Genomic DNA, 26681 nt, shown 5'->3' with positions numbered 1-26681 from the left:
CAGTTTTTCACCGTATATAGTAGGGGAATTTACCGTTAACCATTTAACAGGTTTTTACTGTAGCATTTTTACAGTCCTTTACCGTTAAATTCATGGTAATTTTTTACAGTGTATATATATATATATATATATATATATATATAACAAAATTTATCCAACTTTTTTTCTTTGTTTGCAACTAACCAAATCGTTGTGGGTTCAATAAGCTGTTTCTTTCAACTGGGACTTGAGTTTTTTTGTAGACATGCATAGTAAACGGAGATAATATTGTAGAAACTTAATTTGCTGTAAAGTTGCTTTGCAACAATTTGTATCGTGAAAAGCGCTATACAAATAAACTTGAATTGAATTGAATAATAGTTTTGCTGCTGATATTGAGATTGTGTGATTGTTTTCACGCAGGACGTAGAGATCGCGGCCCGAATACTGCTGGACCAAGGCAAGGTGAGTCAAAAATGTGCTGGTTATCCATGATGCACATGGATATGCATGTTTTATGTAGTTGACAGGTTCATTCATTTTTTCTTTAAACATCATTCACCAGTTTTACTATCTTTGATGTGCAGCTGCAAGTGCATTAATACTAGATTTTTGTTAAAGTCAGGTATAGATCTGGTTTAGGATGTCACACTTGTCATGTCAGCTATTCCATTATCTTTAATTATATATGCATAAGCATGGTTTTATTAAACGTTCACCTCTTGCTGTGTGTTTGTGTAGGAACACCGTGTTGAGACGCCTCTCGGCGTGCTGCACGTGATGGTTCACGGCGCCGGAAACGTCCGCAGACCGGCCATACTGACCTTCCATGATGTGGGAATGGACAGTAAGTCACTCACAAACACACGGACAGACGGCAAGACATTTTATTTTATATTAGCACAAAGAAAAAAACAACAACAACAACACTTTTTAAAGTATATAAAAAGAGCTTTAAAAGCATTTAAAATAGCTTGAAAAATGTTTTGTTTTCATAATTACACTATGCAAAAACATCCTAGTTGAATAATAAACAGCAATGATGTCTTCAAGCAAGCAAACAAAGATTTCAGGGAACCTTCTTGAAAGTTGATTAAAAAAAAAGAATGACTGCTCACTTTTGGAACTGACAGATTCACCAATGGACATTTTAAACCAAGGGTTGCTTTTAAAAATAATGGCAAGCTTCCTCAAAAGACTAAAAGCAGCTGCAGAAGTGAAGTAAGAAGTTTGCATTCGTTTGGGATAATGACGCTCTTCCTCTAGATATGAAGTAGTCATTTCTTCAGGAAGCGCTGCCTATCTGCACTGCTGCCCATGTGGTGATGGCACAGTGTAAGTTATTCCTGCGAAGTGAACGGGAGCACAGTGGACTAGATGAATGTACTCACAAGCCACGATCACGTGAGCGTGTTCAATCTCAAGCTGAACGTCACAGCGTCCGTTTCGCAAGACGCTCTGAACCACGAACACTCTGAACTTCCTCCTGCTGGTGCACATGTTCTGCGCGTCTCTGAGGCCTTCTCCTCTGCAGATTTGTAAGATGGCATTGATGTCATCTTTGTGCAGGAAAGAGTCGTGCGGATTTACACCACAGAGGCGCGCTCTCGTTAGATAATTGGCCCAGGCACGCGGCTGTGTCATGTCGAAATGAGGTTGGATAATGTATTTCTTTATGAAAACGGCAAATGCGTTTAGATCTGAAGTTCTCTGACAGGGAGCTGGCCAGTTAGAAAACATCTCAGGCTGATCGTCGCTGGCGGTGGCATCCATCAATCCGTCGCTGAACACCAGAGTGACGAAAAGCACGAGGAGAAACGTTGATCTCATCCTGAAAACAGGAGGGCGACAGACGATTAGAGCGTCACAGATAGCAGAAATCTTTAACACCAACTCATGAACTACTTAAACACGGTGTCTGCGGGTCTCAAAAGGGTCTTAAATTCATAGTCGTGCAAAAATAAAATCAATGACTTCCTCACTATTTTTGTCTCTTTTTCCAAATGCACAAAACACCTTTAAATCAACATATATTTGCTTGAAGTGCAAAATGAAGACACAAAGTCTTGTTTTCTGAGAAATCGAACAAAATTAAGTGAGTTTGTGCTTAATATATATATTAAGCACAAACTCACTTAATTTGTTCGATTTCTAATATATATATTAATATTTATATATATATATCTTTTGCATTTTTATTTTGGAAAAATTACTTCAAAGACAAAAAGCCAGTTTTTTTGAAGATTAGACAGGCTTTAACAGTATGTAAATCAGTTCAATATAGCAGTAAGGTTTATGATTGAACTTAAAAAATTCATAGAAATTATGAGAAGAACAGTGAATTTAAAGTCAATTTATTTAAAAATGATTAATGATTTTTGTCCATTGATTTTTACACTATGGATTGCATATTTATCCACTATAGCAAGTAGGTGGCGCTGTCTCCAATTTGTAACTTAAAGGGATAGTTCACCCAAAAATTAAAATGTGATGTTTATCTGCTTACCTCCAGGGCATCCAAGATGTAGGTGACTTTGTTTCTTCAGTAGAACACAAACAGAGATTTTTAACTCAAACAGTTGCAGTCTGTCAGTCCTATAATGGAGGTGAATGGGAATCATGGCTTTGAGAGTCAAAAAAACACACGAACAAAACCAAATTAAACCCTGCGGCTCGTGACGATACATTGATGTGAAAAGACACGAAACGATCGGTCTGTGCAAGAAACTGAACAGTATTTATATCGTTTTTTACCTCTGATTCACCGCAATGTCAGAACTGTCCTGAGCGCCTTCGCGTCTTCTTCTTCTTCTTGCTTTACGGCGGATCGCAGACTTATAAGTGCATTACTGCCACCTATCTCTCAAATGGACCATTGACACTCTATCTACAATCTCAATTTGGAGTGTCAATGGTCCATTTGAGAGACAGACGTGAAGGCGCTCAGGACAGTTCAGACATTGCGGTTGCGGTTTAATTTGGTTTTGTTTGTGTATATTTTTTGACTCTCAAAGCCGTGATTCCCATCCACTTGCATTATAGGACTGACAGACTGCAACGGTTTGAGTTAAAAATATTTGTTTGTGTTCTACTGAAGAAACAAAGTCACCTACATCTTGGATGCCCTGGGGGTAAGCAGATAAACATCACATTTTCATTTTTGGGTGAACTATCCCTTTAATAACTTTAAGTTTTTATGTATTGAATTTGATGTTTTTAACATTTTAAATAGTTTTACTAGCAAAGCCTAAAGATGATCTGATACATATTCATAAACGATCAGATTAAACAGTTTGATGAGTTTGAAAAAAAAGTACATTTTCAACAAAGTTTGACAGAATTCAGAGTTCATTATATGCAACAAAGTCACAAAATAGTGTTAATTTACCGGTTTAGTGTTTGAGAATTACACTACAATCCTTGCATGTGCATCTTTCCTCTCAGAAATGCTTAGATATTTTGTGCTGTCAAAGAAAAAAATGTGTGAAACTGTTTTTACAGCATTGGCATCAGCATTTGCTGCAGTGTAACGAACACGACTGTTCAAACGCTTTTTTAAAAATGTTTTTGAAAGAAGTCTCTTCTGCTGACCAAGGATGCATTTATTTGATAAAAAACTGTGAAATATTATTAGAGTTTAAAACAGCTGCTTTCTATGTGAATATCTGTTAAACTGTAATTTATTTCTGTGATCAAAGCTGAATTTTCAGCATCATTGCTACAGTCTTCAGTCACATGATCTTCAGAAATCATTCTAATATGATGATTTGCTGCTCAAGAAACATTTCTGATTATTATCAATGTTGAAAACAGTTGTGCTGATGAATATGTTTTGTTGAAATCATTATATATATATTATGCTGTATTATTTGATAAATAGAAATTTCAAAAGAAGAGCAATTTCTTAAATAGAAATCTTTTGCAACATTATAAATGTCTTTACTGTCACTTCAATTGATCAATTGAATGCATCCTTGCTAAATAAAAGTATCAATTTCTTTCAAAATATGGCCCCATTACTGGCCCCAAACGTTTGAATGATAGTGTAGCATTTAATGATTCAAGCCTGCGTTCTGATTAAGTCAAACAAAAGATACATATTTTATTCTTAAACTATCTCCAACTGAAGCTTAATATCTTTGTGACGAATCCTCAAGACAAGTTGTGCTAGATTTACATGAGATCATTCAACGAAGCAGATGCAACAGACAAACTGTACTATTCATAACGGTAAGATTTACATTTAAGCTGCTTTTCTACTGTATGCAGATTTACCTTTGTGCCGTTCTTGAGTTTGTGCGAATGAAAGAGTCTCGATGAGTCTGAGCTGGAGTTCAGAAAGTGTCTGAGACGCTCACTGGACTGATAGTTATTAGCTTGAAAAGTGGCAGGTGCGAAAATGCACCGCAAATATGTTTCTTGCCAGTAAGCAAAAAGTAGTGTGATTTTTGCTTCTTTGAGATTCTGCCCAAGGGAAATTCACAGAATAAAAAACAACAACAAAGAAACAAAACAGTCACCAGAATGAACTTGAGGAGAACATAATGAACATTTTAGACTTTCAGACATTTAAAAAACAATTAGCAATAATGAAAATGTTTGCAATTCTTAATGTAATCAATCTAATACTTATTCATTTTTTTACCATATTCAGCTGGGGTGTCTCGAATCAAAGACAATCAAAGTGATTTCACAAAAGAACAGATACATTGATGAATTTGAAAGATGCTTTTATTTAAAGCGACTTACACTGCATTCAATCTACACATTTGAGCATAAAACCAAACTGTGCTCTGCAAAGAAAGCTTTTATTGAGAAGCCTCTGGAATTATATCCAGTTTAAACATGCATGTGGCATAGCAACGTTTTAATTAAAGAGTTCTACTCAGTGCTTTTGGAAACTCTGCCTACAGTCTGCAGATCCGACCGCTTCGGGACGGACGCCTGTTACTTTGTCTCACATAGTGAACTGGCAAACATTGGTTTTCAATGACCTCACACGCAACAACCACATAATATTCAGCGTTATGAAGTCTATTGACTTCACAGCGTCCATTTCTCAAAAAGCTTTCAACAATGTACACCTTGAATCTTCTCCTACTGATGCACTTGTTTTCTGTGTCTCTGACGCCTCGTCCGTTGCAGATTCTTATAATGCTCTCGTTGTTGTTTTCACGGAGGAAGGATTGTAAAGTAGTTCTGTTGCAAAGATTCATTCTCGTGAGATAATCTGCCCAAGCGCTTGCCCGTCTGGTGTCGAACTGACGCGAGAGAATGTCTGCGTTTAAACTGATTGTATGCGTTGTTATTCCGAGATCTCTGGCAGGGATGTGCCCAGATAGAAGAAATGTCTGAAAACATCTCCAGTTGATCGTTGCTGAAACTGACATTATTCAGTCCATCGCTGAGTGTGTAAAGGAGCAAGAGCAAAACCGCCGCTCTCATCCTGGAAACAGGAAAGTGACAGACATTTAGAGATTCACAGTTAGTTAAAAGAGTTACAAATAGAATGAACACAAGCTAATGAACAATTTCAACTAGATAATAAAGCCAAAAAGCAGCAATTATGTGGCCAAACACACCAATATCGTTCACATGCGTACTGTAGATTGTTTCCTCATTGCATTCTAGTTTCAAAGACTTTGAGGAGATTCACCAATATGTATAGCTTATAACTTTTCATTAGTATGTGGCACTTTTACAAAAAAAAAAAATGTAAAAGTTATATTCTCAGGGCTTTATGAAAATGATTCAAATTCGTTCATATTTTACAAGCATCTTTTTACAACATTTATGAAAATCAATGAATCTCACCCTGTTTTGCTGAAAATTGAACAATATGGTTTATGATTAGGGTGGCAAAAAGGTGGAATATTTCCAGTAAATTTCGGAAACATTCCAGGATTTTTTTTTTAATATTCCAGGGATTTTTGGAAACTTTCCGGAAATTTACCAGAAATTTTCCACCCCTTTGCAACCCTATTTATGATTGACCTTGAAAAATCTAAATACTCATAGAAATACAGTTTCCAATATAATATAATATGATAGAAAATAATAATATAATATGATATAATATATTCCAATGATAAAATGTTTTTCTGTTCATTATGGCGTATACAGTATTTATTCATTATTGCCAGTAAGTGGTGCTGTCATCAAATTGCTTCTGTAAGCTTATGCAACACTAACTATAATAAATAGCAAATATTTCATGTTTTTAACTTTAGCACGATGATTTTTACCAGCACGGTCTAACTTAGATGATCTAAGCCAAATTTGTAGCACATCATACTAAAGCCGTACGACGAGTTTAAAAAGACATTTTCAACAAATATTCAAAGTGGTAGAGAATTTGGATTCTGGTCTATTTGGTTCAAAAGTTATTAGCTAAAATAGTTGTTAGTTTAATAGTTAATTAGTGCTTACACATCACCAGTGTTTCACTGCTAAACATTTTTGACAGATTTTGTGCAATAATTACAAACCTTATAACCATACATATTCACAGCATACATCATAAAACAGATATCTGAGTATATCGGAGCGCATTAATACAACATAACATAAAACTAAGTCACAAAATGGTGTGTGTTTACCTGTTCATTAGACCGATTGTTTAGACGAGTCTCTTTCCTCTTCAGTATGTTGTGCTGTGAAAGAACAAAAATGTGTGAAGTTGTTTTGACAAGGTTTCTTCCCATGCGAACCGTTTGTGTTTGACGTCAGCATTTACTGCACAATCTAACTCAAACTAAAGCTTTTAAAAGAAGCTTCTTGATGCAAAGGATCCTCAGGAAAATACTGTACTATATGGTACTATAATACAATTATGATTGTATCTAAACTGTAGTGTTCACATTTTAACCACATTTGTACTGAATGCAGATTTACCTTTGTGTTGTTCTTGAGTTTGTGTGAATGAAAGAATCTCGATGAGTCTGAGCTGAAGATCAGAAAGTGTCCGAGATGCTCACTGGACTGATTTTGATAAGGTTGAAAAGAGGCAGGAGTGAAAATACACCCTTTATTGTTTTTGCTTCTTGCCATTATGCAAAATGTATTGGCATTTTTGCTTCTTCGAGATTCTGCCCTTAGGAAATTCACATTTAAGTAAATCGAAGTGACGTGTTTTTATAAACAGCCACATGTGAGAAGTTGTGCAGGTCTGACAGAATGAGACTTCAGACGTGATGAAGAAAAGAGAAACGATCCTGCAGCTTTTGAGGCACTTGATGTAATGAAATGATTTTCAGACATTATGATTAAGCATCTAAAAGAGTAACTTTGTATAGCATACCTTGTTTCTCAAAGATAATCAGAATGCTTTCACAAAAGAACAGATACATTTATGCATTTGGCAGATTTTATTCAAAGCGACATTGCTTTCGAGCTATACATTTGATCAGCTCATTTTATAATAGTTAACTGTGCACTGCAAAGAAAGCTTTAACTGAGATGTTTCTAGAATTATATCATTTAAACATGCATGTGGCATAGCAACATTTTTAATGAATGCAGCGTTTCAAGCCTCATTCAGTTATTCACTCCCACTGTGATAAAACCAAATCATGCTGTATATAATAGCAAGGGTATGGACGTTTGTTCTTTTCAATGTGTTGTGCATGATAGTGCACAGGTAGTTTTTTCTGACATTCAACAATTACATGATATTTGGCTGTAGCACAGTTAACTTTACACTCCCATTCTAACATCTGTGATGTACTGTTTTCACTTTCAATATTGTACACTTGGAAGAGATTTGTACTTTTGATATAGTTATCTCTTGTTTTAGTACCAGAGCCATTGCAGATTAGTTTTATATTTTCTTCACTGTCTTTAATAAAGGATTGTACTGGAGTTCTTCCACAGAGATCATTGTTCACTAGGTGTTCCACCCAAGCAGTTTTATTATCTGTTTGGAAATCAGTTGGGAGAATGTGTTTTTTCTTGAACTCAGCATATCGGTCGTTTTTCTGTCGATCCGCTCCGTCACTCAGAGCCAGAATGAAGAGGAGCGAGAGAATAGCCTCTGATCTCATCCTGACAACAAGAGAAAGAACATTTAGTTAGACATTTAATAAGAGAGCAAACATCAAAAGTGAGACGTGTTGGGTAAGTTACTCTATCAAGTCATCAACATTGTCACAGTTATTAATTATTGACTATTTAGGGCATCTGAAAGCCTAATCAGCCAGTCGGCTAATGTTATTTTCAAAGGAGCATGATAAAAATGCTCATGTAAAACAAAAATCTCAGACGGACTTAGAGGTTTTTGCATCTGAAGTCTTCGTATATAGCCCTTGTGTTTCTCTTGTGCTTTGTGAGTTGTTAACATTATGGTTCCCGCTCTTCTTTTGTTTCTGTTCTCATTGTTTCTTGTTCTTTGTTTATTTTGTCACTTATTTAAACTATCTGCATGTAGATCCTCACCTCTGCTTGTTTCCTCCAGTCCCCGCAACGTAACATACTCAAGTTCACACAAGTGTAAAGAATGACATTACCTAGCAACATAACTGTCTTAATTTTAACACTAGGTATTTTTTTACACGAACAAAGAAATAAGTATTCAACTTTACATGTGTTACACCGAAAAAGACATGATTAAAAAAAACAAAAAAAAACATGGACAACATTACAGTAGTGATGCTATGTCTGGCAAACCGGTTCTTTCAGATTCAATTAACCGGTAAAAAAAAAGATTCATCGGTTCACGCAAGATAGCACGCGTACGTCTGCAAGATGTCTTTTAAAGATCTCTTCATCTGGAAAGCATCTGCTGTGTACAAACATCTGATAGACGTCTCTAAGATCTCAGTTTCACATTCATTCTAAATCATAAACATCTTAAAGACATCTTCTAAACGTCTATTTGACATCTGATAGGAAACGTCCTATAGACGTATTGCAGATGAGCAAACACTCTAAAAAATGTCTTGTAGATGTAATGCAGACGTCAAAATAGATGTCTCCATGATGTATGTGTGCTGTCAGGGATGATATCAATAAGCATTTATTTTCTAACAACTCAGTGTCATTAAATCAATGAAACATTCAAATAAAATTATTTGTGTGAATGCATATTGCTGATTATTGTCGTTCATGATGTTCACAGTTTCATTCGCTGACCCTTCATGTCGGATATGACAGACCAATATAGTACATCTTGGATACGTTTCCTAAAACTTTCGCACTTACAGCACGTGTTACAGACATTGATGCACAAATGCGGGTGTGTTCGGCATGTCTAAAGTATATAGAAAGAATAAACCATGTTTTGTAAACTCATTGATTTAGCTTAACAACTTACAATAATCTGCATGCACAATAATAAAAATGTAGGCCTATTTAATAAAAATAATCAGCTTGCATTGCACATCAGGGTCGTTCAAGTCCTCGGTGATAGCACGCATGTGCATTATGTCAGCAACAGAATCCTTCGACAGTTGGTCGAACCTTTTTGGTCGGTTCTTTTTGAGTCGGAGGTGCTACTTCAGCTGTGCGTCATCAACTCGGAACTAAAGTTTGATTCAGTTCGATCTGTGAATCAGTTCGACAAGTTACTTCAGAGAACCGGCTCAAAAGAACGATATTTGGTCGAACATCGAACATCACTTTATTACAGTTCATTAACAAAACAACTATAGCCTATATCCCTTTTTTCAGCACTTTAGTCATTTGTACTGAATGCATATTTACCTTTGTGTTGTTCTTGAGCTCGTGTGAATGAAAGAGTCTCGAAGATCAGAAAGTGTCTGAGACGCTCACTGGGCTGATATTTATTGGGTTGAAAAGAGGCAGGTGTGAAAATATACATTGTTTCTTGGAAATGCCCCACTAAAACGTTTCTTTCAGTATGACTGTCGCTGCATCTAATAATAATATAGATGGTTTAAAGGCAGCTCTGCTCATCATGCTAAAAGAGATGAGCTCTTCACACTTACTCCATGTGGTTAACACTTGATGAGTGTGTTTAGCCAGCCAAACGGAGACAAAGTGCATGAGTATGAAAATAAACACATAAGACATCTTCTGTTGTATTAGCTAGAAGTTTCTTTTATTGCAAGTTCATCAGAAGCGAGTCGTGACCGTAATCTTTGTTCTCCAGGGAACTGAACCTGTAGTCATTGTGCTGTGAGGCTTCATCTACACTTGTTATTGTTTAAAGTCATATTGGTGTTCTTTGGAAGTTTAACTTTCTTTTTAATGATTGTTTTTATTGTTTTATCCTTTTTGTTTGTGTTATTTGTTGTGTGACAACTGTGAAGTTTCAAATATGCTTTATAAGTCAAATGAATGAATGAATGATTGTAACCATAAGAAGCAGTGATGTGTGTTACGGTGTGTGTAGTTTTTCTATGTTAAAATATGTTCTCCTATCTCAGCTTAACTATATAAAAATGAAAGGAGTTCTGATTTCTATGGTCATCATGAGCCCTCAACATTGTGCTGTTAATCAAGAAACTTAACCTTGGGTTAAATTAAATGTGTGTGTTTTTTTTTAAATAAATAATTAAATGATTAAATTAAATGATTTTTGGTTGTCCGTCTCTGTCAGGTAAGAGCTGCTTCTCCACCCTGTTTAAGTTTGAGGAGATGCAGGAGATCGTGAAGAACTTTACTGTGGTCCATGTGGATGCTCCGGGACAAGAGGACGGCGCGGCCATTTATCCTGCCGGGTACGTGCCATGTATTCTTTTCACTTTTCACTGAACAAACCTTCACAGCGTTTCAGTGATTACTAATCTGAACGCTTCTGATTGGACATTGCATTCATAAGCTCAACAGAATCGCCTGTGATTGGTTTAATGTGCAACTCTGCAAAGACATGTAAAAAGAAGATATGATGCAACATGAGCAGATATAAATTCAATGTGCTAACCCTAACCCTAATCGACACTTTTAATTTCATTTTTCACATTATTTGCGACAGTGAGAGAAACTTAAAATAAACATTATATGTGACCCTGGACCACAAAACCAGTCATAAGAGTACATTTTTCGAAATTGAGATTTATATGTCATATGAAAGCTGAATATGAAAGCAAATTCTTAGAAGAAGTTCTTAGCAATGCATATTACTAATAAAAAATTAAGTTTTGATATATTTACAGTAGGACATTTACAAAATATCTTCATGGAACATGATCTTTACTTAATATCCTAATTATTTTTGGCATAAATGAAAAATCAATAATTTTGACCCATACAATGTATTTTTGGCTATTGCTACAAATATACCCCAGCGACTTAAGACTGGTTTTGTGCTCCAGGGTCACATATGGTTGAAAATACTGAAAAGTTTTAATAAATGACATGTGAGCGCGTCTCTGCCTCAGCACCAGCCAAAGCGTGAACGCAGATTTGAATTGAGCAGCTGATGATAATCCCATCGGTGTGATCGTATGCAAACACGATGAGCACGATTGAGCTGGATATTTGTTTGTGTGTGTGTGTGTGTGTGTGTGTGTGCGAGTGTGATTGCTGAGACTTTGTGTAGGTGTTAGAAAAAATGTGAAAAATTTAAATGCATTAAATGGCGTTTGACAGCTGTCAAAGTGTCTTCAGAAGGTGTTAGTGGTTTTATGTCTTTCATGTTTGATGCAGATTGTGACTCAGAGACTATTTTTATTCTTTTACATGTCCACAGGCTGCTTTGTCTCTTGATAAGAGTCCTAAAATGTCTTATTTTCTCTAACAGATACCAGTATGCAACTATGGATCAGATCTCTGATATGCTTCCAGCTGTCCTGCAGTATTTTAAGTGAGTTAAACAAGTCATTGCATGTTTAAATTTTCATTAGTGACACTTCAGTTATACTTTACAAATTAACTACACATATACTTGACAATAGATCTTATGTTCATATGATTCAGTGCTGATTACTTTCCTCTGGTTTAGTTTCCGCACAATTATCGGTGTTGGAGTCGGAGCTGGCGCTTACATACTGTCCAAGTTCACTGTGAGTTACACATCTGACCATCACATGCATTATTATTGTTTCATTGGTTGGAATAGTACTTTTTTCTAAATAAACACTTTTATCAGTAGTTTTCATTTAGGTGCCCAGACTTCTGAAATGAAAACTATTTTGTTGCTGTCCATCTAGTTTATTATATTTTTTCCCCTTTTATTGCTTTATCATCAAATAATTTCACTACTTTTATATATTTTGGAGTTTAGTTTGACCCTTATTCGATGTTGTGGCCCCTTTCTTTCTATATTTTGGGTTTTAGTCTTTTAATTTAGTCATGGTTTAGTTTCTTTCTCTTGACCATAAAACAATTAAAGTGTAGTTTTTTAAAACCTGCTGCATCAATATGTTTAAATACAACATATATAACACAAGCAGACACACAGAGACTGAATTACTCCCTCTGCCGGCCAAAAAAAAAAAAGGCATTAAATATTATTTAACTTTGCAAACTGTTTAAATATACAGTACAGTAAAAATGAGAAACTCTCAAAATAAACTCCATCAGTCATCTTCGATGGAGATTATCACCATGCATTTTAATTTTGCCTTATTTACAAAGGAAACCTGTATTTCTGCCTTTTGGCTAAAAAGGAAGGCAGCATCATTTTGCAGTGTTTTGAACAGAAACATGCCTCTGATGCCTTCAGATTCTGTCTATGTAGATGAAACTGAGCCACAGCGTCTTTATATTCACTGAGCTCTGCTTTACGTCCTCTCTTCACTCTCGCTCACAGTTGAGTAACCCTGAGGCCGTGGAAGGGCTCGTTCTGATCAATGTCGACACAAACTCACGAGGCTGGATGGACTGGGCTGCACAGAAGGTCTGTCAGCTGTAGGCTATAAGAAGTCACTGTCTGATTAATAATAACAGTCAGTATGTTCCCGAAAATGACTCGAAAAGCTTGTGTTTCTTCTGCAGCTCTCCAATCTGACGTCTTCCCTCACAGACCAAATCCTGAGTCACCTCTTCAGTCAGGTGTGTGTTTCTGCTTCTAGAACATTAGATTAGACTGAGTGTGTGTTTGTCTTTGTTAGAGAGATATATATGTATGGGAGGGCTTCTTATCAACCTTACGTAGATTATTTTTCTGATAATGAACGGCTGACTGTATATTATCGTGCTTATAATACAGCTGCATAAGGCAAGACACTACAGGCCAAAAACATTGTTTTCTCATTTTCTTATGGTCAAATTTTAGATTTTGGGCTATTTCCATAACATGTAGTCTTTCAGACTAGTTGGAAAAAAAAAATCATAAATACACATTTAAGAATTTATTTTATTAAGCTTATCTTATTTGCTTCTGTAGATTTCAGTTATAATCCTTTAAAGGCCTTTTTCTTTTTATCAAAATTAGTTTTTTCTCCACTTTGGTAACACATGCATACACCACAATTTACAGTTTTATTCCTATCTATATTCTGAAGGTTTTTATAGAGGGGTTTGTTCATATATGATTCGCCTGCTTATGTATAGCATTTTATCTATTTGCATCTGTCTATTTAAATTACAATACATAAAGGCTGTTTTCTCAAAATTAGTTTCTGTCTCCACTTCAGCAGTACCTACAAACACCAAACTTAGCAGTTTTATTCCTTTCTATATTCTGAAGGTTTTTATAGAGGGGTTTCTACATATCTCATTCGGCTGATTTTATTATTGCACTTTATCTGTTTGCGTCTGTGGACTTCAATTACAATACATATCTTTAAAAGCTGTTTTCTCAAAATGAGTTTCTATCTCCACTTTAGTATCACTTAGATACACCAAATTTTACAGTTTTATTCCTGTCTATATTCTGAAGGTATTTATAGAGGGCTTTGTTCATATATCATTCACCTGATTACATATAGCATTGTATTCCTAAATATATATATATATATATATCTATTGGCGCTATTTTCTGATTAATATAGTGATACAAAGAAAAAAACAAAATCCCTTCTGTAAAAATCTTTAACTCTGTTATGTCAACAAAATCAAACAAGAAGTTTGAACCTAACTTCATCCAATGTTCAGATTTATAATCTGGAAATATATGCAAAGTAGTGCATATTTAATTAGACACCACCTCATTTGCATATTCAAACATTACATTCTAGAAATGTTGTTATACAAAACAATTGCCATTATATATTGTGATTATTTAACTGGAGAAGTATGGTGATATCTAAAGTTTTACCCTATTCACCTGTGGTGTCTTGCCTTAACAAAAATTTAATAATTGACTTGAAATATTGATTTTACATTAAATTACATTGGTATGTAAGAAAAAGAGTTTTTTTGAGCAGAACAAGAACATCTGTGTGGGAAAATTGTCCATTGCTACAGTTTACTATCATTATACAGAAATATTTGACTACAGAATGATGCGACTGACCAATCAGAATCAAGTATTCCAGAGAACTGTGTAATAATTTTGTATAATTCCCATCCATTATAAAGATGACTGTGTGTAAAAGGAGAAATACTGATTTGTTGTGTGTGTATTTGTTTGTTTTCAGGAAGAGATGTCGGCAAACACAGAGCTCATTCAGACTCACAGAGAGAGAGTCTCTAAAGCGCCAAACCTCATCAATATCGAACTCTTCTGGAAGAGCTACCAAGGGTAAAATCACACACGCACACAAAGAAAACAGTGATAAAGCAATATTTTATACATACATCGCCATATGCTTCTGGCTGTTTAAATGTTTTATTTGGATTTGGTAAAGCCTTGGTTATTATCAGTTTGATGCAGTTAAGTGGGATGCAACATGCATGATAGATAACACAATGCAAGAAATGCAATTTGGGCACCTTGATAATCAAACTTTATGTTTTTCTTTTTCCCTTACAGTCGCAGAGATCTGGACATTGAGAGGAATAACACGTTCAAGTAAGAATGATGAAAAATAAAGCCATTCTCTCTTATATATGTTTCTCTTGTGATGTCTCCTCACGTGGCTGTGTTTTTCAGATGTCCTGTGATGTTGGTGGTTGGTGATCAGGCTCCATATGAGGAAGCTGCGGTAAGTCTTTATATCAGTCAGTCTTAAAAACGTCAACACTTATCCACAGTAACCCGCGATTCATCTCACTGCAAGTCTGTTTATGTCCACTAGGTGGAGTGCAACAGCAAACTAGACCCAACTACGACCTCATTCCTTAAGGTTTGGACTTCACCTGTTTCATGTCTGATTTTGTACTTTTATTAGATTTTATTAAAGAAGAGCAAAAATAAGCATAACATATCATTAAATGGTAAAATCTTAATAACTTGTTAATTTAATAATCTTAAAGTTATTATCTTATTAGAAAATAAGACCAGTTTGTTTCACAAAAAGCAAGTACAATTTGATATGAACTCTGTTGTTTTTATTCAGATGGCTGATGCCGGCGGGATGCCACAGCTGACTCAGGTAAGTCACATCACATCATTGTTTATGAATACAATTAATTTATTCAAATGAAATCTGTGTAGTGTGTAAATGAAATGTGTGTCTCTCCAGCCCAGCAAACTGACAGAAGCGTTTAAGTACTTCATTCAAGGCATGGGATACAGTAAGTGACCCGAGAGCATTTTATTATTGAGAAACATCACAAAAATGTATGAAATTGAGGTTTTAATATAAATCATCAACTACTTAGATCATGATTTAAAAGTTTGGGGCCAATAAGATTCATTTTGAAAGAAATCAGTACTTTTACTCAGTAAGGATACAAATGTAACAGTAAAAACATTTTACAAAATATTTCTATTTCAAATAAATGTTTCCACAAAAATATAAGCAGCTCATTTTTTATTTTTTTCTTCAAAAACAATTTTTTTAATTTTACCCTTTGGGGAGCTATAATGGGTTAATTTAGAAAAGGACATGGCCAAATATGACCAAAAGCCTATAAATCCTAAATGAAAACTCAAAACTTCATGAAACTAAGTGAGCACATTCGACAGATGATTCTGAACAAGCATTGCAAAGTGTCATGGAGATCGGACCATAGGTGGCGCGTTTAATAAATTGTAAACAATGGCTAATATGCCCTTATTATATGTTCAGTTAATCATTAATTAAGTGTGTGGTCATGCTTATCTAATGCATTATTGTGAACAAGTTAATCATTAACTACTACTTTATTTATGCTTAACTAATGCATAATCTGAGCTCCCTAAATGTAAGTTAATCATTAATTACTAGTGTGTTTGTGCTCAACTAATGCTTAATTGTGAACAAGTTAACCATTAATTAATGCTTAACTAATGCATTATTCTGGACCCCTATTCTAAAGTGTTACCAATACATTTTACAATATATTCACATAGAAAACAATTAACATAAATTGTAATAATGTTTCATAATATTCCTGTTTTTACTGTATTTCTGATCAAATAAATACAGCCTTGTTTGTGAGCAGGAGAGCCTTTTTTCAAACCCATCTTACCGACCCCAAACTTTTGAACGTTGATAATAATATTAGCCTATACACAGCAATATTTTAGCTTCTCATTATCAGTAGACAAGACGTTTAATCCTTCGGTTTTAGCTGGTTGGTGCATTTTTGACCAGATTAACAAGAGCAAGTAACATTTTGTTGGTAAATAGTCGCTGACAGAAGCACCATATTTTTATGTTGTTACTAACTAACTAAATAAATGCTTTTTATTTCACAATTCTCCTCTTACATTCTTACCCCTTACATTTTTGATTTTTTTTTCACTGATCTATCTATCTATCTATCTATCTATCTATTTTTTTATTTGTTATATTTTATTTTATTTGTTCTTGTTTTTCGACGATTTCTTCTGTTTGCTCTCTCTCAGTGGCATCGTCCTGCATGACGCGTCTCTCGCGCTCGCGCACCACCTCGCTCTCGTCCTCCTACTCCATGGAGGGCTCGCGCTCCCGATCCCGCACGCTGTCCCAGGGCTCGCAGGGCGGACAGCTCCCGCCGAGCCCGTCCCATACCATGGAGGTGTCGTGCTGAGGAGCGCCAGAGCGGGGGAGAGAGGTGGACGGATGAAGCGCTGGAGTCCTCTGGGAAAGTGAGTTTCGTGCGTGAAGACGGGCGGATGATGACGACTCTCTCCCTCCCTTCACCCTTCACCGACCCGTCAGGCAGATGATAGAGCCCTTTAACTCTGTGACATGAGCGGGGCCTTTAGTGAGACCCAAATGTAGTGTTAACCAATAGTAATACTTCTAATATGAATACTGATTATTAATATTAATGATGACGAGCGTCATTGAAAAAAAAGGAATAATGATGTTTCTCTTAATTACATGTTGAATTTCTAAACAAAAAAATAGAGAAAAGAGTATATAAGCTCATTATGTTTGGCTATCAACTTCTATGTGATTATTATTTTTTGGTGTGCTTTTTTTCTTTCGTTTTTGTATTTTGTATTATTTTCTTCTGTTATACAATCCTGCTGCTGTGAGAGGGGTACAGTATTTTCGGAGACGGTGGCGAAAGTTTTAGGCCGAAGTACTCGTCTCTGTAGATGACAGCCACCTTATGTCTTCCATTTGCCCTTCAAAAAAGCTATATACATAAAAAGCGAGAAAGAAAAAATACTGTAATTGTATTATTTTTATTGGATTCGTTTGGTTTCGGGGGTTAGGGCCATTGGGGTCTTTGCCTTTTCTGAAATGCATGCCGGAATTTTGTTTATCTAGTCAGTCTATGTACAATTTTTTTTTTTACTTTTAAGGATTTTACGTTCGTTTAATGACAGTGACAGCGTGTGCGAGAGAACAATGAAAAAGACACAGGGGTCGTTGTTTTGAAGTCATGTGACTTGATGTTCACATTTTAGGCTCTTTCTGTAATTGGATGTATTTTCATAGAAACTGGATAAAGCCTAAATGTTGGACGGGGTTTCAGTTTATCTGTGGGGAATCGATTAAAAGTGTGTATAGGATGGTGATTGGGAATAAAAGAAATTGATGACGGCAGCCGTAAAGGAAAGTTGTTTCAGAGGTCGAGCGAGTTTGATGAAAGATTATGAAGACTAATAACGTGCATCCAAGAAATGAATAGCTTAAAGTAAATAAAGTCGATTTCAAGTTGACGCTCAGTTGAAAGAGAGCACAATTAGTAAAAGAATCGGACAAGTGCTTCCAACATTGAGTGTGTTTACGTGTACAACGAAATGCTGATAACTATAAAAAATTAGCTCATTGTAAAAACCCATCTCTAGGATTTATTGCAAATCAATAAATCAATGATAACGCAAGAAAATATGTCTGTTTACATGAGATTTTGACATCCTTTTTTTCCAGTCACAATCAAAAATGCGCAAAAATGTCAGCTTGCAGAAAAAAAATATGAATGGTAAATTTAGAATTTAGGTTTATGAACGAAAAACTACAAATTTGTTCGGCTTGTATGTCGTGAATGAGCATTTAAACCCAGTCTCATGAGAAAACCATCTATTTGCGAATTTGAACGATTTGATTCGTGCGATTTTTAGAACTTATAAAATTCGCCAAATTGTAAAATACTTACAAACTGTCATGAGAGTGTCTTGGTCATTTACATGATCAGGTGTTTTAGAGGCTTTTCCAAATAAAAAAAGGCCGCCGTTTAAGGAATTATTAAGCGTTGATGCAAAGTCACACAAGTAAACACACTCATTCACAAGGCCAGTTCTAAAGCAATCACCTCAACTACTAGTTTGAGAAATAAAATACCTGCAGGATGGATAATAATTAATGAATATTGCATTCATTACATTCATACACTGCAGTGTGTCTTTTTCACCCGAGGTGGTGATTTCGTATGAATTCATACGATATGATTCGTACATAAACATAAAATTTAAAGAATAGAAATAATCATACAAGTCCACCTCTAAACCTAACAGTCAGTGCATACAAATTCATACAAACTAGCCACCAATTCGCCAAAACGTAAAATGCTTAGGCCTACGAATTGCTATGAGAGTGTGTTGCGAGTTTTTGGATGTGTAGCCCACCTTAAATTGGTGGACATATTTTTTAAAGTACAGTGGAGTACAATATCATTGTACAGCAGATATGACTATAATCACCAACTAGTAGCTAGTCTACTGTGGTATATAACAAAGATAACAAAGGCCAATAGTTTTGCCACCTGATACCATCAAAGTGCCATGGTACGGCCACGGTATTTTGTTGTAACCCTGCTAGTCTGCTAGAAGTGTTTGGATGGAAACGTTGAGGGGGTCCTCATGGTGACGGTGACGTTTGTCTTTCAATGGGAGTTCCTCATTTTAAGGTAACTTGAGAGCGCTAGTACTGGTTTCAAGTAAAGCCATGGTGTGATCTAATGCTGAACCATAGAGACAAAAACAGTGTGTGTGGGCATGCCTGAGTGTGCGTGCAGTGCTTTAACCTTAAAGCACGATAAGGGAATTGCGTGCAAATTTGTTCAGAAGAATGATGGCGCATCAGAGCGCTTGTGTCAAATTCACTTTGCTGATTAACCAGCCCCTTCACTGCCAACAGGGTTTAGCCATGTTAGTTACCCATTATCTCCAAGAGCTTTTCCAATCGGCAAGCCATTGAGATTAGCAGGTTAGCGTAGCTGCAATATTTAAACTTTAAACCTATAGAATTTTCGTTGTAGAGTGCTCGAAAGAATACCGAAATCACTGAGTTTGTGCGATATTGCTAACACTTGCCAATGACAACAATAGACCAAAACCTCTCAACTGCTAATGCATTGTAACAATCACGTTCAGCAAAACCCTGAACATGACAATAAATCGGAATAATCAACGTTAATTGGAAAGTTCCTTCAGTGTTCATTTAAATTTTTTATCCCGTTTTAGAGCTGTTTCTCTTGTTCATGACAGAATGTTGGTTTTAGTGGGTTGTGCAAGCGGGAAACCTGGTATTCTTCTTCTTTCTTTCTAATGGAAATTTGAATGGAATTTTGATAACTGCGTTCAGCATAAAGACTGCAAGATCATCCCAGATTCACAATAGCCTTTACCAAAAATAGAAATAGATCTGAAATTTTTGCCAAATACATAGAGAAATAACCATAATAAAGGTGAGATTAATGGCACAATAAAATAAAAAGAATGGGGAAAGGAATAGATTACGTCGTGGCGTGTGTTGGGACGGTGTGAATGTAAATGTGTGTCCCTTTTGTATTTTTAACTCTCCTCAATGAAACCCTTTTATTTTCTGTGAAGTAGATTTACGTCTCAATGTCCTCATGGGTTAGACATCAGTGTGCTAGTTCTTGTGTAACTTTTTTAGCTTTAGCACTAAAAAAGGAAATAATGTAATTAACAAAAAAATAATAAAATGTTATGAATAACAGAATGCAATCAAAATTGCAAATAATTGTGTGGCTAATTTCTCTGTGTAATACTATGAACAACTGGAAAAAGGTAATTAAAGGGATCAAAATGACACACTGTTATTTGAGTCTTATTTTCATATGTACTTTTTGGTCATTTTATGTGGCCCTGTGACAGTCTCTTTTTTAATTGGTCATTATTGATAGGTCATCATAACTGATTGGTCATCAATAATTTATTTTTAATTGAGGATTCTTAAAATGTGAATAAATGCGTGAAATATTTGCACTTTTACTGTAAAAAAAGAAAAACTTTTCTTTTCTTTTTTTTTTAATATGTCATTTTTAAATTTAAAGCTCTGATATTTCTGAAGATATTTTTGGGTTCCAGTACATTTCAATCTTTCACAATGAATGCGTGATTATGGTTATTAGTAATTTAATTGAATTAGTAATTCAAACAAATACTTGTTTGCTTTATTTACATTTATTTATAAAAATATATTTGCTTAATATCTAAGAGAGTGATCATTCTAGCAATATAACCAAGTTTATTGTAGACCACAGAGCAATAAAAAGTTGTGTATAACTGTTTATTAAAATATTTGCATAGTCATTATCAATAATTTATATTCAAGTTTTCTGAAATTTTAAGGTGTGTACGTTCAACTCTGTTTTTCACGATTTTAATCAAATTTCATATTAAATGTCCATAAGAAAACATCCCGTGTAAACATACCAAAAGTGTTCCATATTAACCACATTTCTCTCTTTAAAAGTATTAGATGTTAATGCTGATTTTACTCTGTGTGAGCTGTCACAAACCTAGTAATCACTAGTTAACACTCTAAACCTAGTCTATTTTTAGATGTAGTTAGGTCAGATCAAAACAAAAAAAGTTACTTGGCAGATTGTGAGACACTCCTGTAATAGTTTTATTTTCACTATACATAGAAAACTGGACCATGGTTACTTGCGTGCCAGTGTTGATACACAGCTCTGTCTGTTGCTAAAGGGCTGGAATCACCTCTAACATAAGAACAATAAGTGGAAGCACTGAAACACAATCCCGTTCTTCATCGAAACATACAATTACCCAGCAGGTTTCCACAGAGATCACAGAACTGACACGAACACTTATAAACCTCACCCACCGACCGACTGACGTGACAACCACACAGACAGCGGGTATGTGAACCTGCATGATCTTCACTAATATTACAAGTAGTTTAATCTGACTGAAAGTTTAAACAGGCAACTCATTTACATCATTTTCTCTTATCGGGTTATACATTCATATAAATTATTAATTGATTAGCTAGATTAATATATATTTTTAATACTTTATATTTACAACTTTCATAACCTACTTGTAAAATAAAATAATATGGGCCAGAAGCAGTTTCCCTGTGGACGACTAACACTGACATTATTTTCTAGAACCGTTTAATCAGAAGAAATAAGACATCAAAAACACCACGGTAATTAACATTTTAAAACATGACAATTAATTAGTTATCATAATTATAAACACTCTGGTTTGTAGTGCAAGTAGTTTTACCGTTTACTGCACTTTGTTCTTGCTAGCCTATTTAAGAATATCGGCTAATAAATCGGAAGTCACATTTAGAGAAAATAACTTAGGCTACTTCCGACTTGCACAATAAGGTGGCTATGGCTTTACCAAGTGTGATTAATATGAGTCCAGCTACACTGCAGTATGATTCGGTAGAATTATATAATCTATCAAATCAAACCTTTGTCTGTTCAGTGAGGTTCAACAAACTTTTATTTTCCGAAGGAAGATGAAGCATTTGAGTCTCTTTGCTGTAACTGCTCTTCTGCTCATCAATGGATGTCACTGCACCTCCACCACAATAGCGTCATCTCCAGCGGCTCCAGCGTCTACAGTACCTGCCAATCCAGCCGCAAGCGGAACCACTGCAGCAGCTTCAACAACAGCCACGATGATCACGGGTTCAACTACAAGTGGAGCAACGGCTACAGCCTTGTTTTCGGTCTATCAGCTTCTCTGTGCAGGTACCATTTTCTTTGCAACTTTACAGATCTTCTTTATGCACCAAGAGCTTGTAACACTCCAAAGAGAAAGGAAAACTTGAAATCGCATCATATGACCCCTTTAAAGATTTTTTCTTAACATGGCTATTGTAGAAAATGCTATACGTGATTTGAAATTAGCAGTTTGTTTGTTTTTGTGAGTCAAACTTAACTTTAAATTAACTTGCAATACTTTTCTGCAGGATTTTAGTTCTATTTTTATGAGAATATTAATCGTCAACCTGTTTAACTTCTGTTAGCTGTGTGTCTGATTGATATTCAAGTGAAAAAAAGTAAAAAGAGTGAAACTAAGTGAAAGAGTGGTTTAAAGTGGTGGTTCACTGTTTTTTTTCTAGGCTTGATTGTGTTTATGGGGTGCAATATGTGTTAATGCTTCGTTTTTTTTTTTAAACACATTATTTTTCACATAATTTACCTTTATTCCGCACGACTCGATCCCTTCTCTTAGAAACGCGCTGATCATTTTGCTTTTTTGAAGCCCCGCCCTCAGAAATAGGCGATGGGCTCTGATTGGTTAGCTAGGCCAGTGTGTTGTGATTGGCTAAACCGCCTCTAGTGTGCTTCAAACCATCCCGCCCCTCACCTCAGCGGCATGTGCTCCGGTTGCATTGTAAACAACGGCGTCGTTAATATCGCTTATCAGTTTGAGCCCGATTGGAGGGCGGGGTTTATCTGGGTTTGTGATGTCACAAACACGGGAAGTAACTTGTTGTAGTCCCTACCAGCCGTTTTTGTAGGCAATAAACTGCCAGCATTTTAAAAGACGATGTCTCCGTTTGCATTCAACTTTCAGCTTTGTAGCTTTGCAGGTATTGTTTATGCTCAAACAGCAACATTACACACTATCTAACGTTTCAACGTATCAACCACCCCTTTAAGTAAAAGAATATGTAAATACTCTTATTTTATTTTTGTCTTTTTTTAATGTAAAAAGAGAGAAAAAATGATTAATTCACTTGTATGTAAATTACGTTCTTAATTCCCTGAACATATAATAATGATAATTATTGTTTCATTGGGCTCCTAAACAAAAATCATGTAATGCTGTTTCTGTGCAGGTGTTCTTACCTGGACGCTGTCACTCATTCAGTGGAGAAGTTAGCAGACATGTGGAGAGTTGAAGATCACTGAGACTCAATCCAGCGGATGACTTTACATATTAATTATTTTCCATATGTTCAGAAAATTATTGTTTTTGGACTTCACATCATGTTAATAAATGTTCTTCAACATTGCTTTATTTGTGAATATATACGTACATCGCTATCACACACACAGCTGATATACCCTACATCTCATATCAGATGTGAAGAACAAGGTGCATTTAATTTTAAATTGTAACATATTTAGATAAACATTAAGTTAATATTATAAATTACATACATATTTAAAGTGTCATGTAAAACAATACATCAACTATTTAAAAAAGTGTTTTGATAGTTTAGTTTCTGAATAATTGAGCAACCAATGACAGACAAAGCAGAATCCCATCTGAAAGTTAAATATGCATATTCTTATATACAGGTGTGGCAGTAAGGAATAATTGATGACGGGCCGTTGAATTATTATAAAATAATGTACACCCGAGGTGGTGGTGTGGCCACATCGCGAAGCGTCTGTAAGGGAGAGAGAGCGGGAGAAGGAGTAGGCTATATGCTTTCCCTACATAATAAAACATAATTTTGTGGCAAAAACATGGAAATAATATGTCGTTTTTATTCTATTGTTTACTGTATTTATTTGTTTGGCCAGTGTCGTTGTGCATGGGTTTTGGTTATTTTGCTGTTTTAGGCTGTAAGGACCTTTGAAATAACTCAAATCAGTTGGCAAAGTTATATGGACATGTAATGTGGTCAAGACCTACCTCTGGAACTACGTTCGCCGAGCATGCGTTTCCCTGAAAATAATTGCACACGTTAGAACGTCTTTTTTCTTCTTATGTTCAGTGATCATTTACATTGCGTACTTACCGTATATCGCCACCTAAGTGATGGTTGTGCAATCTTTTTTATTTTTATTTTTTTCGTTTAGTCTTTTAATCACTGATAATAAGAATTATATTGTTTGTTTGATGGAAATTATATACCTTATAAGAAATATCACATATGTATTTTATTATAGAAATACATTATAGAAAATGCAGATCCACGATGTGTGAGATGACAATAAAAATAATAAATATATTAGAATAAAATAAACATTACCTTATAATAGTGTTTTGCAATTAATATATACATATATACATATTATATATAACAATAAATATAATAACATATTAGAATAATATATTACCTTATATATTACTTATAAAATTAGCATATCATACAACTCTCTCTCTCTCTCTCTCTCTATATATATATATATATACAGAATATTTAATAACTCTTGTAATCAATAGATAATATTATAAGATCACACATGCTGATAGCTGTAAGGGAAACAGATCAATTTAGCTCAAAGGGAGTTATTTATGATTTTATAGGGGATTTGGACAGAATCACTGTTTTACGGCTGATCACTGAGTCGGCCAGCGATTCATTGAACGAGCCGTATAGCATCAACTCTGCAATGGATATTAATATTCAAAGTATAGTGAAAACACTATTTATTAGCACAGTAACAAGATCGGCAGTTTAAAACATTAACTTGTAAGCACAAAAACACACAATAAGTGATTAGAACATGATAGTCAAATGTGTGGGTTACATACATAATATGGAGTTATGCATAGAAATGATTAGCTGCTCATAAGTCAGTTTAGCGTCATTTAGGTGCATATATACATGGAAAGGCAGTTTCTGTGCCATTCTGTGGATGTAAGGAAATGTTCTGTGAAGACCAGGTTAAAAGGTCTCCTAAGGAATCTCAGTGTGGTTCTTGTCCTCTAGGTGGGGGGAAGTCAATCCAAAGAGCTCGTGATCGTGATTACTATCATGGATTTACATGTGATGGTCATGCTGTGCATCTCTTTGACCATCAATCTTGCTTACTTGCCCCAAAATTGACAATCTCCTTCCTGAGTTGTTTTTTTGTGTTAAAGTTGCAAGCTGTTCTGTGAAAGAGTTGGTTGTTTAGGCTTGCTTCAGACTCGTGGTGCCAGGATCTGATTTATGAACATCCTGTTGCCTTGGGCCTGTCTGTGGAATTCGACTCTTTGGGTTGTTCAACACCAATCTGATCAAATCTTAAAATGTCTGATTCACTCTGCTACCCTACATAGTGTGAAGTAAACTAACCCTGAAACATAACCTACTCCGGAGCAGGTTATGTTTAGAGGATCAGTTGCTGTGGCTACTTACATACCCTGAGAATTACCTCCGATTTTGGAACCGAAAGCTGAGTTTATCCACTTACTTACCCATAAACATACCCGGTGGATATGTCACAACATAACCTGCTTTCTGGAATACCCCCCTGGTTACATCAGGGCTTTAATTTTGGCGCAGGTATTGCTCATAATGTTACTCATTCCGTGCTTATAGCCCCTTTCGCACCACATAGTTTTAGGAACTAATAGCTCATTTCCACTGAGCGGTACGGTTCAGTACAGTACAGTACGGTATGCAATTATGTCAGTTTCCATTGTCAGAAGTTGTGAATGGTACCAAAATAGCTAACCGTACCGTACCACTTTTTTTGGTACCCTTCCGTTGGGGTACCTAGCACAGCAAAGGGTACCAAAAGCGTGGAGCTAAACTCACTGCAGAACATTGATTGGTTGACTAGAATCATCACTTTTGCGTGATACAAGGGGATAAACTTCTCCTTCACTCGTTCCGCTCTGCTGTCCATGAGTGTTGGGCTTATTTACATCAGAGTGCGCAAACACAAAAAAATATAACACTGTATTTTATAATTTTATATTTTCACACAGACAATAGCCATTTCTCAATATGCGTTCTTGTGGACTTTTGAAACGTCATTGCCCAAAACCTATGTAATTTTCAAAATATTACTGTTATTGTGTCATGAAATGTAGTTTTAAAAGTTTTTCAGGCGAGAATGTAGTTGTTTAAAACTCAAATCTGCGGTTTATTTATAAAGATATTTGAAAATTTGCTATGCCGATTTTGGAGCTCCAAGCGATCACCGGGCGCTCAGTGCTCATGTATCCGCCTTAGCTCGGCTAGTATAGGTTTAGATCTCTGCCACAATTCTATGAAAGTAAAATACGAAAGATCATATTTTGAGTGCATAAAAGTGCATTTTGCACGCGCGCGATCTGAGTTTTGTGGAGAAAATGTTCGTTTCGCAAAGAAAAAAGTATTTAGAGCGCACTAAAATCAATTTTGCATTTAAAATAAGTTTTTGGATGTGTGCAGACCTTCTCTTTTGCGCGTGCAACGTTTCACTAGCTTGCTCCCTTGATG

At 35.5% G+C, this 26681-nt stretch overlaps 1 protein-coding gene across 1 annotated transcript in view; it reads left to right on the top strand.

Annotated features, from left to right (window-relative positions):
• Positions 1-20345, top strand: part of LOC107707309 (protein NDRG2) — a 38140-nt gene extending 17795 nt beyond the window's left edge. Inside the window, exons 3-16 of the mRNA XM_016511298.1 lie at positions 403-444; positions 721-826; positions 10538-10658; positions 11681-11743; positions 11882-11942; positions 12692-12778; positions 12877-12933; positions 14463-14566; positions 14798-14836; positions 14918-14969; positions 15063-15110; positions 15324-15359; positions 15450-15501; positions 16760-20345. Of these exons, the coding sequence (XP_016366784.1) occupies positions 403-444; positions 721-826; positions 10538-10658; positions 11681-11743; positions 11882-11942; positions 12692-12778; positions 12877-12933; positions 14463-14566; positions 14798-14836; positions 14918-14969; positions 15063-15110; positions 15324-15359; positions 15450-15501; positions 16760-16923 (1032 nt within the window). The 3' untranslated portion in view covers positions 16924-20345. The remainder of the gene's footprint in view (positions 1-402; positions 445-720; positions 827-10537; positions 10659-11680; positions 11744-11881; positions 11943-12691; positions 12779-12876; positions 12934-14462; positions 14567-14797; positions 14837-14917; positions 14970-15062; positions 15111-15323; positions 15360-15449; positions 15502-16759) is intronic.
• The last annotated feature ends 6336 nt before the right edge of the window (positions 20346-26681 follow it).

Source organism: Sinocyclocheilus rhinocerous, unplaced genomic scaffold (genome assembly GCF_001515625.1).
Source record: "Sinocyclocheilus rhinocerous isolate Xijiao unplaced genomic scaffold, SAMN03320098_v1.1 scaffold114, whole genome shotgun sequence".
NCBI lineage: Eukaryota > Metazoa > Chordata > Actinopteri > Cypriniformes > Cyprinidae > Sinocyclocheilus > Sinocyclocheilus rhinocerous.
Note: the sequence above shows the minus strand (reverse complement) of the source record. Positions and strands in the feature narration are given on the sequence as shown.